General features: G+C 40.8%; 1 protein-coding gene across 1 annotated transcript in view; it reads left to right on the top strand.

The window, feature by feature from the left end:
* PHLPP1 (PH domain and leucine rich repeat protein phosphatase 1) overlaps positions 1-19,906 on the top strand; it is a 219,163-nt gene that overhangs the window by 161,233 nt on the left and 38,024 nt on the right. The window contains exons 5-10 of the mRNA XM_007058813.4: positions 5,200-5,346; positions 5,913-6,143; positions 10,027-10,229; positions 11,640-11,700; positions 14,920-15,015; positions 18,506-18,661. Coding sequence (XP_007058875.3) covers positions 5,200-5,346; positions 5,913-6,143; positions 10,027-10,229; positions 11,640-11,700; positions 14,920-15,015; positions 18,506-18,661 — 894 coding nt within the window. The remainder of the gene's footprint in view (positions 1-5,199; positions 5,347-5,912; positions 6,144-10,026; positions 10,230-11,639; positions 11,701-14,919; positions 15,016-18,505; positions 18,662-19,906) is intronic.

Genomic DNA, 19,906 nt, shown 5'->3' with positions numbered 1-19,906 from the left:
TACTTAATTGCCACATCCTGCTTGACTGCTAGCTAGTGCTCTCAATGTTCTGCTGGAGTTGAGGGAGGAGAACTTTTTTTTTTCTGTCTGAAATGATGTTCCATTGTAACCATACAATAGATGCATCAAATACCAAAAATCAGTGGGAATATTGTTTTCTTTCAGGTTTGGTCCCTTATGACACTAGGTATCCTGGTTGGATATAGTAAAAATCACCTTTTGTATAAACACTTTTTGATAAGAATCAGACAAACTGGGTATGTCAGGCCAACTGCTATGGCTTTGCTTGACTAACAGCACATAGCCAGCTTTACTGTAACACTTATTTCAAACATATTGGAACACGAATTCTATGTAGTATAATCAATATTCCTTTTTTGTACACTTCAAGTGGATCAGAATCCTAAAGTTAGAAACTGTGATAAACGTGCACATATTACTGTGAAAGAGAACTTGGCTTGTTGAGTCGTGCCCCCCCCCCCGCTTTCGTATATGTCAAACTAGAGTCTCTCCTAAATTGACAGTTTCAGGAACAAATTATGTGGACGTTATTTGGCTCAATTAGAACAATTAGTGTTCAGTCATCTTGCATGTTCAAAGACCAGAGTTGACATGTCCGTATTTTGCTCTAGTTTAAAGTTAGGACTCTTTTTGGTCAGGGAAATTATAGAAGGCTCAGAATCAAGTTTTCTGATCTTGATATGTTCAGGAGAGGAAGGAAGCACAATTCTACAAGTGGCTTTTTTTTTTTTTTTTTTGAAGAATGGCAAAAGTCTAGAGACAGGAGGGAGAAAATGACACATCTTGAATTATGGAATCAGCGTGTCATCAAGTAGTTAACAAATGATATATATTGTGGAGTTTTCTTCCTACCAAGGAATGCTGCAAAGGCATCAGTGTTGCTTGTCACCACTTTTCTAGTTAATACTGTCAGCACAATGTAATAATTTAGGAGAAACGGAAACAGTGGATATTTAATTCTTTAAGCCCACTTAAATTAAAGCCTGATTCCTTGTGCAAACTAGTCCGCAGAGAATTGTAGTCAGTTACATACCTTCATGGTATCCTACTTGTATCAGTGACAATGTATGTTAATGGTATAACTCTAAATATAAAAAACAATGGAAGCAAAGTCAGTATTTCAGATCAGTTCATTTTTGGCAATGCTCCATAATAACACAAACACCCTAGATCATTAGGGATTCATGCTGTTAATAATGAATGTGAAGCAGGTGACTAAGATGTGAGCTTGACTTACTATCTTTATTCTCTGAGCAACTGCCCACCAGCCTTCATTACTAATATATCTGCTGAATAATTTACACTGCTGTATGAAGAACGTGGCTTCAGCATCTTGGAACTGAGAGAACACACAGAGAAGGAAATAAACAGAACCTCTCCCCTCTGCTCATCTTAAATTACCTTTTAATGGGGGGGATAATTCAAAGTATACAGTCCTTCCTTCCAACTTTTCTTTAAGTGTAATTTAGCAATCATTATTTTCTTCCGTGTGATGTTCGAAACATACTCAAGAAGCAGTTTAAGTATCTACCTGTTGATAATTTCATGTTGTTCAAAGAGCACTAGTTTTGTGTGTGTTTTGAATCTCCTCTTGTAAGTCTTCAAGCTGGCAATGCTCTGAGGCCATAGCCAGTGTAATAATCAGCACATAAGGCTAATTTTCTTACGGCTGATTAAAAAAATGTAATGTTTATGTTTTAGAGTTTCTCCATGGTTGTAGATGTATTGACTGTCACTTTCTCTCTTCTGCCCTCCATCTCCCCTCTTATTGCAAATTGAAGTTACGTTGAAATATTATTTCTATACAAGTCTGGGTCCATTATACATCCCACTCATGTTAGTGTTTGTTGCAATCTAGCCTGAGGGGGAAGTAATGAAGTTTTATCACTGAATCACTGAGATGTAATCCCTTAACTGATTATTTTCTTCCTTACATCGTGATAACACTTTCCTGTTGATCAGCTAGAGGTGTGAAATGAAGCTGACAAGTGGAAAGCTTTCCCTGGTGAATGAAGGACCTCAACCATCTATTTCTCACTGGGTGACTAGGCAGAAAAAGGTCAAATGAAATTCAGTGTTGATAAGTACAAAGTAATTCAGGTTAAAAAACGTAATCCCAACTGTACATACAAAATGATGAGGTCTAAATTAGCTGTTACCACTCAAAAGAGATCTTGAAGGAGTCATGGATAGTTCTCTGGAAACATCGCTTAGTGTGCAGCGGCAGTCCAAACTAACAATGTTAGGAACCATTAGGACAGGGGTAGATAATGAGAGAAAAAATATCATGACACTATATAAATCTATGGTATGCCCACACCTTAAATACTGCATGCAAAGCTGGTCACCCCATTTCAAAAAACTGGAAAAAGTATTAAGAAGAACAAAAATCATTAGCGCTATTGAAAGCTTCCATATGAGAAGAAAGTAAAAGGACTAGGACTGTTAATCATAGAAAAGAGGCAATTGACAGAGGTCTATAAAATCATGAATGTGGTAGAGAAAGTAAATAAGGAGGTGTTATTTACTCTTTCCCATAGCACAAGTACCAGGGTCACCTATGAAAATTAATAGGCAGCAGGTTTAAAATAAATATAAGAAAGTACTTCTTCCACAGATTGATTGTAGTTTGTGTGAACTCATTGTCAGTGGATGTTGTGAAGACCAGAAGTATAATTGGATTCAACAAAGAATTAGCCAAGTTCCTGGAGGATAGGTCCATCAATGGCTATTAGCCAGGTGGTCAGGAACACAATCTCATGCTCTGGGTATCCCTTAGTCTGCCTGAAGCTGGGACTGGATGATGGGGATGGATCATTTGATAATTGCCTTGTTCTATTCATTCCCTCTGAAGCATCTGGAACTGGCCACTGTCAGAAGACAGGATATAGTGCCAGATGTACCTCTGGTCTGAACCAGTATTACCATTGTCGTTGAAGCCTTTGTAAAGGTTACACATTTTCACTGTCTCAGCTTCCAGTGACATAGCCCCTCCTCTTTGATATATCTACAGCAGGGGTGGGCAAACTTTTTGGCCCTAGGGCCACATCGGGTACAGAAATTGTATGGCGGGCCAGGTAGGGAAGGCTGGTAGAGGCTATGCCTCCCCAAACAGCAAGGCGTGGCTTGGCCCCCACCCCCTATCCAGCCCCCCGGAACCCCTACCCCTGACTGTCCCCCGGGACATCCAAACACCCCTGCTTTCTGCCCCCGGGACGCCCGTTCCCTAGCCAATCTCCCCTGCTCTCCACCCCCGACCGCTCCCCTGGGATCCCCCGCCCCCATCCAACCTTCCCAGTTCTCCCCTGTGGGGTGGGGGAAAGTGGGGCTCAGTCCTTTCCCTGTGCATTTCCCCTGCTCATTTGGGTGCTCTACCTGACAGTCGGGCAGGGCCTGCTCTCTGTCTGGGCTTGACTGCTGGGGATAGGGGACAAGCATGCTGGGGTGGAGGGGGGGCCCTGGCTTGCTCTGCCCCTGTCCCCGGCAGCAGAGCCCAGGTCCCTTGACTGCCCCCCTGCACATCCCCCTGACCGTGCTGCCCTGGAGCGCCAGGTCTGGCAGCGCTGTAGCTGTGCCGCCCAGCCGGAGCTGCAGCCATGTTGTCCAGGTGCTGGGGGAATGGTGACTGCAAGGGAGGCAGGGAAGGAGGGGAGCGGAAGGGGAGGGGTCAGGGGCTAGCCTCCACCCCACTCACAGCACTGCTGGGGCTTTGGGCTGGCTCCTCCGCAAGCCTGTCCTGACCCCACTCCATGGTCGGAGCTTAAGGGCCAGAGGGAAGGGTCTTGCGGGCCGGAAGTGGCCTGCGGGCTGTAGTTTGCCCCCCTCTGATCTAAAGTCTAACTATAGTCTGAAGGCACTGTTTATATCTTGATGGGGGAAAGTTTTTGTCAGTGGCTGCATATTCTGTGTTAGTCAACATGCAAGCTGGCTAATTGGATTGTTCCCTATCTTTTTTTAATCTTTTTGTAGTTTTTATTTTGTAACACTTTTTTGATTGCTTTGATTGTCCTAATTTTCTAATTGGAGAACAAATTATTTTAGGATATTAATGTGTCTGGGCAGTCCCCGGGCTGCAGACTTTTAATGGCATGCTTTTAGAGCTCTTTTTTGTCTATACCGTTAGCGTCAGTAGGTGTGGTACCATTTTCACTGACTTTATATAAGAACACAAAGGAACTGAGATTTACTGATGGGAAAATGAAGTCTGAATAAAATGCATTAGTTAGCCATGCCAGAAAAGAGCTTCCTCTCATCCATTGGCTCTGACACAGATCTTTTCATTCATCCAGTTAGTTGCCTTTAGGCACTCCTCCCAGTGGTTGTTAGGCAACCATAACAATGTTGCTGCACATGCAGGCTGGCTAATTGGATTGTCCTCTCTCTTTTTTTAACCAGTATTTTTGCATTTTTAACAAGGTGAGTGTAGGCTGCATATGCAAGTTTTCCTTTCAAGAGATATGAGAAACCGAAGTTTTTAGGAATCCCATGACACGTGTCAGGAGGATAAAATTATGAAATCAGTGTAATTGCAGACACCCTTGTCTGCAGATATGCAGAATTGAGATTTTAAAGAAGTGCTTCTTCCATTACCAAAAGTGTTGCTAAATTTAAGTTTACTGTAATGGATGTTCCCTTTCAGTTCAAATTAACATAAAAATCTATTAAGAATTTTCCAGTTGAGATATGAAGTCTGCACAGATGAACAAAACTGAGCCATGCAGCACAGGGTTTTCAGTTGAAAGGGCTTATGTAGAGGGAACCATGCACCTGATAACTGATGCTGCTAACTATATGGGTGGTCCTGTAGCATGAAGCATGTTAGAGTACAGTAGTACTTCAGTGCAAGATCAAATTCCACAGAAGACCTTGTTAAAAGTAAAATCTACCATACTATTCTGACAGGATGGGGGTGAATCTATTGCACTCTGATGCACTTGTAGAAAATGTATTTAGTGTTTCACTCTGGTTTCCCTCTTCTGCCTATACCAAATGGTGCGTTGATGTCAAGGGAATCAACAAACTTTCAGTGGCCCGCTTAAGTATCTTGAAATGCACACCAGCAGCATTCAAATAATCAAATGTACATTATATTTCAGTTACTACAAGACAACTGTAGTAACGTGGTGCATTTCGTATTCCATTTCCTTAAAGTGTGTTTTCCTCTGTTTCTTATTATAGATTCACAAAGTTGAAGAGCCTTAACCTTTCCAGTAATCATTTAGGAGACTTCCCATTGGCAGTTTGCAGTATTCCAACCCTGACTGAACTCAATGTGTCCTGTAATGCCCTCAGAAGAGTTCCAGCAGCCGTAGGCGATATGCACAAGTACGTGTTTTTAAACTTAGTGTACGTACTCAGTGGGATCCTATTGATACAGACAATAGAAGATTGTGAACCCCTATGCATGTCTTACTATATGTATGTATACACTCTCTAACTTGCTGCACTGTTTGTCACAGAGGGTTTGCTTTTATGCTCATGTTGAGCAATCAGAAACAGCAGGTGGGGGAAGAGTCTTCTTTGTTCCTAGCTTTTCTATTCTCAATATAATTTTTAAAATAGCCTTATTTATACTGGGAAGATGAATTTAAAATCCATTTGTTGTATAAACAAAGCTAATTGTGTAAGATCTAAAGAAGGCTGCAGTACGTGCAAGAGAAGTGGGAATTCTGGAAACCTTTGAAGATGTGACACAGCTATGGTCCACGGTGCAGAATTAGCAGAGCTTGTAAGATTTTTGTCATATTTTTGCAGACCTATGTTATGCTTACCTTTTTAAACTTTTTTCTCCCTACCTTAGTTTTCTGCAACCTTAGTTGACACGATTTGTGCTGAATACGTGTTCGGTACCAGGAAATGTAGTTTAAAGGGTCATTTTATTTTTCCCCTAGTTTGCAGACGTTTTTGCTGGATGGTAACTTTCTCCAGTCCCTTCCTGCTGAATTGGAGAGTATACATCAGCTCAACTATCTGAGTCTTTCCTTCAATGAATTCACGGACATTCCAGGGGTACTAGAGAAGCTGACTGCCATGGATAAACTTTGTATGTCTGGAAACTGTATGGAGACCCTCAACCTACAGACATTAAGAAGAATGCCTCATGTTAAACATGTGGATCTAAGGTAAACACTTGAGGGGAAAATAAGCAAACCTGAATTATTGATGTAGAAGTTACTTTTACATGGTGATAGTTGGCCCTGGGTGTGATGCTGTTTATATTAGTTCATCATACCACATTTCAGATCATACTATACAAACTCACACTGCTTGCGATGACTAGAACTCTTTTGGGGAAAGGTGGGGGCTAGGGAAATAAAGGATTTAATGTTTAAAAAAAAAAAATCTGTAAATTTAAAAAACAAAAACAAAACAAAAAAACACCTTGCAATATCACTGACAGGCCCAACCAGGTCAGGGTTTCATTGTGCAAGTAGTGTATAAACATACAATAAATGATAGTCCTCTGTCTGAAAGAGCTTACAACTTAAAAGACAAGAAATAACAGATGGACTAGACAAACAAGTGGGCAGTAAAGGGGAGAGAGAACAAAAATATGATACTGCACAGATTAGTTATCTGGACAATACCTAGCCAAATTCACCATATGTAATATTTTATTGATGATCTCAGCAGTGTGTTGACAAGTCCTCTATATAAACAACTGTGGTGGGGCTCCCCTCTCTGCTAGATTGTTTCAAATTCTTACAACCTTTGGGGAAGCATGAATTCACCCAGGAATCACTCCAGTGCACAGCTCTCTCCCAATGCATTTATTAGCATGAACAGAATCCCAATGTCATTAAATAGAGCAGTCATTAGGAGTATGACATAAATCCAAAATGCTTAAAAGGAAGTCTCCCTCCATCAATCACAAACAGTCTCAGGGCCCCTCAGAGCCTCAGCCTCGGTCATGGATTAAGTCATCTTCTTCCCTTTGGATAGTATCCAATTCTTACGGCATGCTTAGATTGCTCCTTAGGACAATTCCTGAGCCCCAAGTTCAGACTTTTGGCCTGCTGTGTTCTTTTAGTGGTAGCATGGTCCCTCTCCACCACTTGGAAGAGAGCTAGCACCGAAGTAAGGATGGAGTTTCCTGCCAGTTTTCTAGTCAACCAGGGCTCTGTGTGGGTGGAGAGGCCAGTTTCTCCAGTCCCTGTCCAATCCTAACCAATCAGGCTCTGGGGGAGGGATAGCCTTCATGGCACTGCTGCAATGCTGATGAGCAAAGGAGTGCAAAGTTCCAAACAAAACTGGATTTCAGAGTGCTTTTTGGAAACTAGGTTAATATAACTGAAATGTACTGGATATCACATTGTCACATAGCCTGGTTTCTTTGCAATGAAGAAGGGCCAGTGCAATGATGGATCCATGAGGAAAGCATTGAGATATTGCAAACGGATCCTTAATCTGTTTTTTTAAAAAAAAGTTGCTTTTTAAAATTGTATGTGGGCTTCTCTTTATCAAATTGATTTTTCACATCCATTATTAGAACTTGAGTTTTAATCAACACAGGTTTCAGAGTAACAGCCGTGTTAGTCTGTATTCGCAAAAAGAAAAGGAGGACTTGTGGCACCTTAGAGACTAACCAATTTATTTGAGCATGAGCTTTCGTGAGCTACAGCTCGCTTCATCGGATGCAACCGATGAAGTGAGCTGTAGCTCACGAAAGCTCATGCTCAAATAAATTGGTTAGTCTCTAAGGTGCCACAAGTCCTCCTTTTCTTTTTTTAATCAACACACTTTACTAAGTGCAGCTCATTTAGGAGAAGGTAGACTGGTCATTGTGAAAAGGGTGCAAGTCCTAGAAACACTCTCTACTCAGCTCTAAGGAGGCCTCAGCTGGAGTGCTGTGTCCAGTTCTAGGCACCATGCTTCAGGAAAGACAAAATTGGAGAAGAAACAAAAGAGAGCAACAGAAATGATTAAAGGTCTAGAAAACATACCTACAAGGAAAGATTGAAAATACTGGATGTGTTTAGTCTAGAGTAGAGGGGCAACATAAGTCTTCCAAGTATGTAAAAGGCTGTTACAAAGAGGGTGATAAATTGTTCTCCTTATGCACTGAGGACAGGACAAGAAGTAATGGGCTTAAACTGCAGCAAGGGAGATTTCAGTTAGACATTAGGAAAAACTTCCTAACTGTAAGGGTAATTAAGCACTGGAGCAAATTATCTTGGGAGTTTGTGGAATTTCTGTCATTGGAGGTTTTTTAAGAACAGGTTAGACGAACACCTGTCAGGGAAGTCTAGAGATACTTAGTCCTTCCTCAGTGCAGGGAACTGGACTAGATAGCCAATCGAGGTCCCTTCCAGTCTTTCATTGTTATGATACTGTGGAACATATGGCATGATTTTCAGAGATGCTAAACACCTCCAATAATAGGGCTAATTTTTTTTTCGTAAGGAGGAAAATTTTGAAGATTGGTTTGTACTCAAATGACCCTTCTAGTTTTTTCATTCGCTTTAAATAGCAATGACTGTATATCCTATGGTTAACAGTGAATAATATTGGATACACAAGCTGCCATCCAGGAACCAACTCTCATTATAATGACTGATTTTTAAAAAACTTTTTTTTTTTTTTTTTTGAACTCTTTGGTCATTTGGTGATGGGGAGAGGAAGGAGGAAGCTCTTGATCTTTAGGAGAAATGTGAGTGTTCACTGTGCATCCAGTGATCCGGTCCTATCCATATAATGTCATTGAGCTTTTACTGTCTATTAGCCAACCAGGTGTATACTGCTCGAAGTAAGAAAGGAAAATCGTGAAATCCATGATGGCTGTACCAAGCTCAGCTTTTGAACATTAATATTATTACTCGGTGGCCTCATAGTACAAATAGGCCTGAACCAAAATAGTGTGTCAAAATATCCTGAACTTTGGAAAAGTCTGCTGCTCAGAGCTGATCTCTGTCGTCTGCTTCCTTGTACCCCAAGAGATGAATATCACTTTTTAAATAATGAACGTAGTACTCCACCAGCTTGAGTGTTTTGTGTTGGATTTGTTCATTAACCCTATCTGCTACATGATATGTATAATGCTGCAGTGAAACCAGGGCAAAGCATTTCCTGTCTAGTTAAAAACACCAAGCTGTGTTGACTTTTTTTTTAAGTTAGGTTTCGCTGCTAAGACAATTTTTTGAAGTGCACTGAAATCTTCTTGTTGCTCCTTTTTATAGATCATCTTTATGTTCATAACAGTTCCTGGGGAGGTCATTGAGAACTGGCTCGCTTCAGTCTAGTAACTGCTACATTGAAAACAGTAAAGCAGTAAGAACTGTTCTTGTCTACACAGTGGGTTAGTGTGTGGCAGGCTGGTGCACTGTAGATTCATACCCAGACTTGCTGCATACTAATTCACTGGGTTAGATAAGCCCTTACTTCTAGATCCTCTCCCCTCGTTACCTTTTGAGTTCAGTACGCTTTCTTCTGACTTGGTATTTGGTTGCCTTGGAAGGTGGTGAAGTGAGATGTGAGTGATGGTGTGTGGAATTTAGAATTCTGGATCTTGCCTTTCAGTAAGTCAGACTCCCAGTATTTTCAGCTTCTCACTTCAGCATGGTACGTACTGGTATCTGCTCGGCCTGTCTAGCAGATGATTACTGTGGTTCTTTGAAGGCTAGCCAAACTGTTAAGGTTTTACTTTTTGAGTAAATCACAGCAAGACCACCTTTATTGTGTTGGACACCATAATAATAGCACTAGCTCTTACGCCGTGCTCGGTAGATCTCAAAGCATTCTTCAAAAGAAGTCAGTGTTGTTATCCCAGTATAACAGTAGATTTGATAAAAGAGCTGAACCATGCTGTTTAAAGATATCCCAAAGAAGAGAGAAGAATAAAACCAATTACAATGGAAGTAGGTCAGGATCCTGAGACTTATCATTGTGTCCCAGCCATCGTGGAATAGCTTAATTGGAGAGCAAAGTTTATCTTTTCCTCTACCCTGCCAGAGGGGAGTGTGTAGTAATTGTGTACTAACAACTCTTATTTTTCCCTCTCTTTGCAAGATTGAATGTAATTAGGAGGCTGGTGGCGGATGAAGTAGACTTCTTGCATCATGTGACCCAGTTAGACCTACGAGACAATAAACTGTGTGAGCTCGATGCAGCAGTTTTCAACAACATCGAAGTGCTGCACTGTGAACGGAACCAGCTGGTGACCCTCAAAATCAGTGGATATTTTCTCAAAGCTCTTTATGCCTTTTCAAATGGTAAGGCCGTTTTCAAGGCTATCGTGTTGAGGTCTGTCTTTTCGTTATCTGGTTTTCTTACAGCAGAATGAATGCTTATTAAGTGGAATACACATAATTGGGCTTAATCAAGGGGTCTGTTAATGTGACCTTTGGATAAATGAAAACTTTATGACCTATATCACGTCAATGGTAATTTTAAGTTTCAAAAATTATGTTCAAATGACACTAAGTGGCTGACTTGAAGGACACAGCATCATAGAAATTTAGAATGAAGGTAGAAATTCCAGTCTTAACCCTCCACATTATACAATGTCAGAAGGGTCTTGAAAGTGTTAATTACCCTATATGCTATGTGTGTGTTGCCTTGCCAAGGCAAGTGAAGGAAGTTGTTTCTCCTTTCTGGAGGTAAGCAGTGTTTGAACAATTGGCCTTTTGGGAGACCTAGTAAAGTGGTATGTATTTTTATGAGCAGATCTCCCTACTGCGTTGTGGTTAAAGTTACAAATCCTATGGTCAGTCAACGTTTTGGTTATGATCAACTGCTTATTTCAGTCAAAAGTGATAGGATAGGCAAGGACTGTTCTGAAACAGAAGCAAGGGACTCTTCACAAGTGGTCCTGGGTGAACCGGCCAACATAATTTATTACGGTCCAGTCTCTCTCCTCCTTCCCTGTTCTTTTTTCCTAGCTCGTTTTACTATTTGTAAGTTGTAACTCTGAAGGTAACGTATTGTGTACGTACATCTTCATTTTAGAACACTATGTAGGCTTAATTGTAATTTGTATTACTCACAGTGAGTTTCAGCCTTCATTCTGAATTGAGAATCTTAATATTTATTGCATAGGTCTTAGTTTTAAAAACCTTATTAAACAAAAAAAAGTGCTTACATTGTTACTAGTGGTACATAATTATGAAATGCCTGCTGGGCTGCTTAAAAAAAGAAAATCCCACAGGAATGCAAATGACTCTGACATTGTCACTGAATCCCAAATTGAAGAATGTGCTTCATATCTGTGGGATCTGGTTGAGCATGGCACATCTAAGAGATGACCCATTGTGTCTGAGAGGAGACCATCTGCTCCTAGGTACCCAGTAACAATGACTCTATTAATTAGTGAAAAAGTAACGCAGATTTATGCCTGTCTCTGCTGTCTTATTAAATAGAGATAGAATAAAGGAAATAAAGCCAAAGGTTGGAGCTGTGGGTAGGAGGAAGTTGGGAAAATAAAATTTCAGTTAATCACTTGTTTCCTTTTGTAAAATTAACGAAATACTGTTTTAAATGGTTCATTTTGATTATTGTATTGTCTGCTGCATAGCAAATACACTTCATATGCAATACACTCTGACACAATTAATAAAGCTGCTTAATACAGTAAATGACTATTTTGCCTTTCATAAAATTAGTTGTCTTTTTTCTTCTCCCAGAACTTGTTCATCTTGATGTGTATCCAGTTCCAAATCATCTGACATCTATGGATATTTCTAGGTAAGAAGGATGATGTGCCTTCTTTTGCTATTTGTAGCATCTACATCAATCAGTTGAGTTCACGTGAAGTAAGCAAGGCTCACCTGTGTTTTACTGACCTTAAATACCGAATTACGGAAGGGCTGTGATGTTGCCCAAGAGGTTTCAGGAATTTTGAATTTTATTCCCAGTTCTTCAGCTGCCCCCCATCTCTGGTCCTATGTACTGGACACTCTGCCTGTTTCTCTTTAATTTTGTGATAAACATACTACTGGAGTTATTTACAGTTACTTTTGTATAAACTTCATTGGTTAAAAGATAGGCTGGATTCGTAACAGGGAGGTTTCTTGAGCGCTTCCTCTGTATCGGTTTCGTTCTCTATTAAGCTCAGTATTTAAATCGTGTTCAAGTCGTTTCCTAAACATGGATGACTTATGGTTGTGCTGCTTTTTCGAGTGCTGTGTTCCACATGTGTACACATGCGCCTGAGTCCAGAGATTTTGACAAGTAGTGTCCTTTAAAATCTACAAGCCCTTATGTGCAGATAAGTAAATGGCCAGTTCCATCCACCAGTGCAGCTCTCAACTCAGTGGTACCGACTCGTCCTCCCAAAGAACACAGCATGACCAGAGAGGTACTGTTACCGTCAGTGCTGACCATCAGAACTCCCATCTTCTCTGGCCTAGCCCCCCTGAGGGACATAGCTACACTGGAAGACTGCTTTGGTGTCTCAGGAACAGTCTTTCTTACAACCATCAGGCGGGATTGCCCCAGTACTGACAGCTTCACCATTATAAGAGCAATTTTCAGATTCAGACAAATATGATGAGCCAATCCCTCCTTCATCCCCACAGAGAGAGCTAAGCGTGGACACGTGAGCCAGGATTTATGGTCGCTACTGTTATGAACATGACCTCCCTAGGAACCAATGGTTCTCTATGCCATGGGGTCCCCCTCAAACAATTGGCCCTTCTTTTTTGCCCTTTTGGGGACTGTGGGATCCCTATACCAGACATCTAGGACCCACCCAGGAGTCTTTCCAGTCCCCTCCCCCTTGTTCCAACAACTGGTTCCATCAGTGTATGAGGAGGAGGAGGATGTTGCACTGGGACGGCAGGTACCAACATTTCCGATGGAAGTCTCCTCTTCCCTGGATGAGATGGTCTCTCCTTGCCCCTCCCCACCAGATGACCATAGGCAATACCAGGACTTACTGTGAAGAGCAGCTGGTGATCTCCAGATATCTCTTGAGGAAGTCCAAGACCCACACCACTGGCTGTTGGACATTCTGCAGCCTCCGGGGTCAATAAGGTGGTTTACCCTGTTAACAGGCCATATTGGAACTGGTGGCGAGATTGGTCTGGCACACCCCAGCATCCTGCCCCCCACATCTAAGAGGGCTGAGAATTGCTCTTTTGTTCCAGCAAAGGGGGCTAAATTCCTGTTCTTCACCCTGCTCTCAACTCCCTGATGGTACAGGCTGCTATGAAACCTAATAGGTCTCAATACTTAAAGACCACCCCATCAGACAAGAGCTCCAAGAGACTGGACCTCCTGGGGAAAATGTCTTCTCTGTGGGCTTGCAATTCTTCCAGTTCCAATTACCAGGCTCTCCTAGCCAAATATGACTTTAATAACTACTCTAGCCTGCCAGCCTATTCAGGACAAACTTTCCTCTGAGGACAGAACCCAATTCCTCTCCTTTCTAGAGGGTGGCAAGCTGGTAGTGAAAATGGCTCTGCGGGATGCGGTTGTTGCAGCATCCAGAAGCTTGGCCACTGACATTGGTACAAGGAGGGATTTGTGGCCGTAAAGAGATGCAGAATATATCAAAGATCTTCATTTTGTGCCCAACCTCTTTAACACAAAGGCTGACTCTCTCTCTACTCATTCAAGGACTTAAGGCCTATTCTCCGGTTCCTGATAAGTCACCAGCCCCAAGGAGAAAGCACTAAAGTTAGACCTATAAACTAAGGTCACCACCTTCTCCTCTTGTGTTTTACTGCCAGCATCCTGCCGAGCCTCCCCACAAGCAACGGAAGACTGAGGCCCTGCTTTCTGGCCCCCTCTACCACCACACCTGTGACCCATTCGTAGCCCACTGCTAGGAGCCGCTTTTGACATTTTAGTTGTGCCAACGGACACTGTTTGTTAAAGTCTACAGACTCGGGTGCATGGCAAGCATATGTACACACGTGTGGAATACAGATAGGGACCACACATATCGAAGAACCTCCAATTATAGTAAGTAACCTCCACTTAAGTGCCATTAACTTAATAAACACTGCTTCAGTCACTTGTAAGCTATTGAAAATTTTAAATGGGAGCACAGCAGTAAATGAGCTAGCCTGGAGAAGTGGCCATCAATTTTTAGAAGTGCAAGAACATAAATCAGGGTAATTGGGTATCTAACCTTAGTGTACTTGCATGCGTAAGTATGATTTACTGAAAAGTGCTGTTTGTAATGCTTTGTTCTCCATTTCTTACAAATCATATTAAGGAATATTTGATTTTGCAATGACTTTGAAACTTCTTTATGATTTCATTTTTGTATTCTATAATAAATTGGCATACAGTTAAGCAATGGGGTTTCTTCAGTTTTTTTCTAGAGGAATAGTTTGATTCATTTGGTATTCATGATTATGTCTGTAAGGTAATTGATATTTCAGTAAAAGTATGGGCTTGATCACTATTAGCTTTTTTTGGTTAAAGATCATTATTTGAATAAATCCAAAGGGGACGCAAGTACACGAATGACAAAGGACTGTTGATTTCTATGGAGTCAAAAATATTGTTCCCTAATCTTAAAAATTCTGCATGCAACTATATTAAGTTAGATGCCTAGTTGTGTATCTGAGCATTCAGTTAAGTGCTATATCTGTTTTTCCTTGTACTAGGTGCTTTACAGTTGCAAAGAAGAAAGTATTTGCAGTATTTGTATGCCCAGCTTCACCTTTGTGCATGCTTTCAGTGTAGAGTTTGAAAACTTACCCTCTTCTTCATAATGTTTAGTTTATAAAATAATTGGCTGCTTTGTCTCCTCTTTCAACCAAAATCTTACTGTCCTCAGTGTTTTCTCAATGGTGAGAGGATCTACAGTTCCCACTGGGACCTGTGTGTGCAGCAGGCGCTGTGTGTGTGTGTGTGTGTGTGTGTGTGTATACAGATGAGTGTTCGATTGTGTGAGTAGTAGTCTTTAAGGACTACACCTTCGTTTGATCCCTGTGTTCATCCCCATAGAAACCACCTGGAAAGCCTGCCTGAGTGGGTATGTGACAGCAGAAAACTAGAAGTGCTGGATGTTGGCCACAATCAACTACGTGAACTGCCTGCCCGGTGAGTCCGTCGGACCAGGTTACGTCACTTGGGACAAGATAATCAAGTTCAAAAATAATTGCTGATTCAGTGTTTAGTGTGTTCCATTGACTGACAACCTTGTTTTATCTTTTGATTGATTTTATTTTTACCTCATGGGATTGTCATCATGCCATAAGCTTCAGCACAGCCTTTCTTCTTTACTTTCATGCAGAGAACAATGTCTTTGAATTCCAGAAAGAAGTTCTAAAGCTGTCTATGCAGCTATTCAGAGAGGAAACCTTATTAAATATTTACAACCATAACTTTGAATGATGCTTTATAGATTCAGAAATTACAACTTAATTCTGTTCCCCTAGAAGCCCCAAACAAGTCTCCATGGTGCAAAGTAGAGACATAGAGCAATCCCTGCCCCTAAGGACATTACCCACCTAAGATATGACAAGACTCAGCAAATAGTTGAAACAAAGGGCTGGGACTTTTCTAGGTTTGTACAGTGAGTTGTTGGATAGTCAGCAGTACTCTCAGGTAAAAAGATGGGCCCTGCCCCCCAAGAGTTAGCTTAACAGACAAATATAAATTATAGCGAAGAGAAGAAAGATCTTAATATTTTCATATCTTTTGTAAATAGCACCTTGAGACAACGGGAATTAGCTGGCACATGAGTGGAGGTCAGTTTGGAAATCAAAGTGAAAAGTGGGTTTTGAGGAGGAATTAGAGTGAAAACGTGTGGCTCATAGGAAGAGGGTTGTCATATCTGGCATAGGGAGCAGCATGGAAAAAGACATGGTGAGCGTGAGAGAAGACACAGGCAGCAATCGTGTGGTGAGAAGAGTGGGTGAAGGGATGAGGGGCATATCCATAAAAGTGAGGATAAGTTCAGACTTCTTATGGAAAAAGAGCCATTGTAGCAACTCAAAGGGATGAGACATGGGAAAGGAAGATTTTTGGTGCTGTGTTGATTACATGGCAAAGAAGAGTGTTAGGGAAGCCAGAGAGGAGGTTATTTTAGTCCAGGTGAGAACTGTGGTGTGAACCAAGGACTTTACTTTCTATTTCTAATGCAAAGGCAGAATTTAGAAATATAGGCTGAAAGAAATGTGAGAAAATGACTTGAGCAACCTAGCAGGCTAACGTACATACTGTTAATTCTCTAGAAATGCCTTGTTCACATCAACTGAAACTGCATTACTCATAAGAAAAATATGTCCAGTTGCCTTTCACTTGTATTTTAGAACAGCAAAAACTATCAAGGCATACATAGGGCATCTCTGGAGATGAATGATTGGCTGAAACTAATGGCTCCAAGGTACAATCAGCATGCATCTTCTCCCATCTTCCGATTAAATGCCAGGACATGTCTTAAACCTCGGTAGCTCTTCCTAATAGCATATGCTTAGGTAACTTAGTGATATTATGCTTATTGATGGGCCCACCCCAAAACATTGGCTCTGAACATCCCTGAACTTCAGGCAAGTTTGGGCCTGGATTCAAGCTTTGATATCCATTCCCAAATGTTTATCATCACTATCAACAAAATCCTCTGGCACTTAGGTATAAATATGGTCTTTGGAGCATTCCCTTCTGCCCCCTTACTCCATCCCACTCTCAAAGGAAACCTGGTTGATTTGTTTCCATATTGTACAGAAGTGCCAGGACATGCTAAGTGGATGAAGAGCTCACTGTTTGGGGGAAGTTTAATACCATAAAAACAAGTGTCCATACTTCGATGAATAAAGAGCTAGAGTAGTGATTTACTGGGAGCCTGGGGGTTGCACCTAATTTGAATAAGCTGCAGCAGATTGTAGTTGCACTTACCTTTTATAACTGAGATATAGTCCTTCAAGCTGTGGAGATTAGACAGTCAAGATGGAGCAGAGTTTACAAAGAACTGGAGTCTCAATGTTCCCCCATCTCCCTAACATGCTGGGCTGCTACTCTGAAACTTGGGTAATCAGGTAGCTCAAGGAGCAAGCCAAAAAATTCCACTTTGGTTCTCCCAAAATTGATTATATTTCTTTTTAATTTAGCTTCCACAGAAAACTTTAAGCTTTTGATATTCCATCCTGATTTGGGACAGAAACTGTTTCCAGGTTTTTTTCACACCTGCTACGTTCTGTTTTGTTGGCCAGCTTTAGTTACTACATTTTAGCTAAAACATTTTATGTTGACAACATTGACCATGCCTATGAGAGAAAAAAAAAATAGAAGGAAAATTCCATAATTCTTTTTCTCTTGTAAGAGGCATTTTTGAACAAAATTGAGAGTTGAAGCAAAACAAAACTACTAAAATATATGGGTTCAACAATATATTTCAGAGATACTTACCTCTATTGCTGGGTTGTCTTGGCTAGAGAAAGTGGTGACATTGATTTGTATTCATAATTACATAATGCAAGCCATCCTCCTCCTGAACTGTTGATACTGGCGCTCACTTGTAGTGTCTGACTGAATCTGTCAAGGAAAAAGCCAGCATACTTAATGGATTACTTTGGCACGCTTGCCCAATGACCTACAGTGGCACTGCATAATAATAGTTGATGCATTGGGGTGGGAGGGAAGGCAGGATTCTTTGCGAGTTTATGGGTCTCCTGTGAAGAGGGGGAGGAAGGTTTCCACTAATGCTGAGTCATATGTGACTCTTTGCTTGAAAGCAAGGTCAAAAAGGGGCTCAGTCATCTTTTGATTAAACTGTATAGTCACTGGACTACAAGACAGGTGGCAGATGAAGAATAATCTTTTTTTCTTTTGATTTAGTTTTCCTGTTTAAAATTGAAACTTGATCAGTTTGTATTATCAGGCTTTTTAGGCCCAATATCTAAATTCCCGTAACCATTTTTGTAGGAACAGTTAGTGGTTTTGACTTACAGTTGACCACAACAAACCTTTTATTCTCACCCCCAGCCCAAAAAGAAGCAGTGAGGGGAACTTTGGGCCATCCGCAGCTTGTAAAAGCTCAAGATAGAAAAGCGGATTAGTTAAATTTCATTCCCTGTAGAACTGGAAAGGAGGCTTTATGTTAGTCTGGTATTAACAAAAAGAAAAATGGAAGCAGGAGGGGCAGCACAGTGGATTATGAGTCAGCACATGATCAGCACAGTGCTGCTGCTGCTACTTTTTCAGGGTGGTTGGTGTTTCTCTCACTGTTTTTAATCCTTCATTATCTGGAGAGATCCCACAGGTGCAGCTTTCTGAAGTCACTGTTGGTAATTACCCACTTCACCAGTGACATTCTCTCTCTAGGAATAGCCTGTGGAGTGATCCGATAACCCTTCCTTGTCCTTTCCTCTCCTCCCCCAAATATATCAACACTCATCCCTTTTCTGAGAGGTTGGTGGGGTGTGGGAAGACATTGTAAAGTCTCATGTATTATTAAAACCACTCTTCTGCTAATCAGTTGTTTATAAACCACTTTTTGAAACCAGCTTTGGGTCCCCTATAAAGTAGTAGTTCTCAGTGTGTCCTTATCTAATTTAGAATTACTTATTTTTGACATTTTATTTTTTTAAAGGTTGTTTTGCACTAGCAGTTTGCGTAAGCTGCTGGCAGGACATAACCGATTAGGAAGGCTACCAGAGAGGTTTGAACGAACACAACTAGAAGTCCTGGATGTGCAACACAACCAGCTCCTGGAGCTCCCATCGAACCTTCTTCTGAAAGCTGACAGGTAAATAAAAAAAATATCTTTTTTGACGAACCTGATTCATTTTATTTCTTAGTTAAAAGGGTAATCTGAAGGTCCCTTAAATTGAAAGCTGTGAGCCTTTTGTGCTAAGAACAGATATCCTGTCCAACCCACTAAAACAGAAGTAATTTTTTTAATTCTGGTTTTATGCTCTCATGCTTATTTTTTCTGTCACTAAGCTCCCATTACATTTTGAAATCTAGCTACAAAGTAAGATGCATGCCATTTTTTGCTATACGTTCCCAGATCCGTTAGCAGCCATTTTTAAATAAACATTTTAACCTAGAGTGTGGAAGCTTCTTTGTGAATCAAAAGCCAAAATTTATTGTTTCTTTTCAGACAAAATAAAACCTGCCACATAAGATTTTCAAAATAACTGACAGTGTTTTCTTCTGGTCCTGCTTCTAAAATTTTCCTGCCTTTCAGTGTTTCACTAATTTAGTTGGTGACATCACTTGATTTGATTCTCCCCCCCTAATCTCCCCTTTTATTTCTGTACTGCAGCTTCACATGCCTTGGAGTTTTTGTAATTTTGTTTCTGAATCTAAAGACACACACTTCAAAATGTACTTTAATTTGTATATGGTCTAGTGGCATGAGGTATTTTAAAAACATATTTGTAGCATCTGAGTGAGGCAGATTTAGAGGCCTTTGATAGGACTACCTTGCTTAGCTTTTTATATTTCTCGTACCTTCATGCATCAACAATGGTCATAGGCTTACTGGTGACATCAGTGCTGCGTGTGACTTGCCATACAAGACTGTTTCGTTTGTTTTTTAAACTATGACAAGAGAATGCACAGCTACTGGCTCTCCTTGGGTGGGAAACCGAGCTGTTAATCTCACTGTCATTATTTAGACAAGACTCATCACCAGAAGACTGGTAGTGTGTCAGTCAGACGGATGCCCTTATTTTGTTATAAATCTTTTATGAAGGCAGTGTTATATCTTCTTTTTTAAGGGCTCATTATGTGAGGGTTATAATGCTACAGGGTTGGTTGGAGAGGCGGTTTGCATATAAATTCCAAACTTAAGTACTTTGCTGTGGGGAAAACGATCCTTTAGACTAAAATTTGTAATGCCAAAAGGTTAATTTTCATTAGGAAAGGTTTCTTCAGTTCAAGTTGCCCAAGCATAGAACTTCATTCTTCATGGTTTTAAGGAATCTTTCAAATGTGCTTGTGCTGGGAGCTGAAATGGAGTTTCGATTTTAAAAGTTTGATAATT

This window comes from Chelonia mydas, chromosome 2, assembly GCF_015237465.2.
Source record: "Chelonia mydas isolate rCheMyd1 chromosome 2, rCheMyd1.pri.v2, whole genome shotgun sequence".
NCBI lineage: Eukaryota > Metazoa > Chordata > Testudines > Cheloniidae > Chelonia > Chelonia mydas.
Note: the sequence above shows the minus strand (reverse complement) of the source record. Positions and strands in the feature narration are given on the sequence as shown.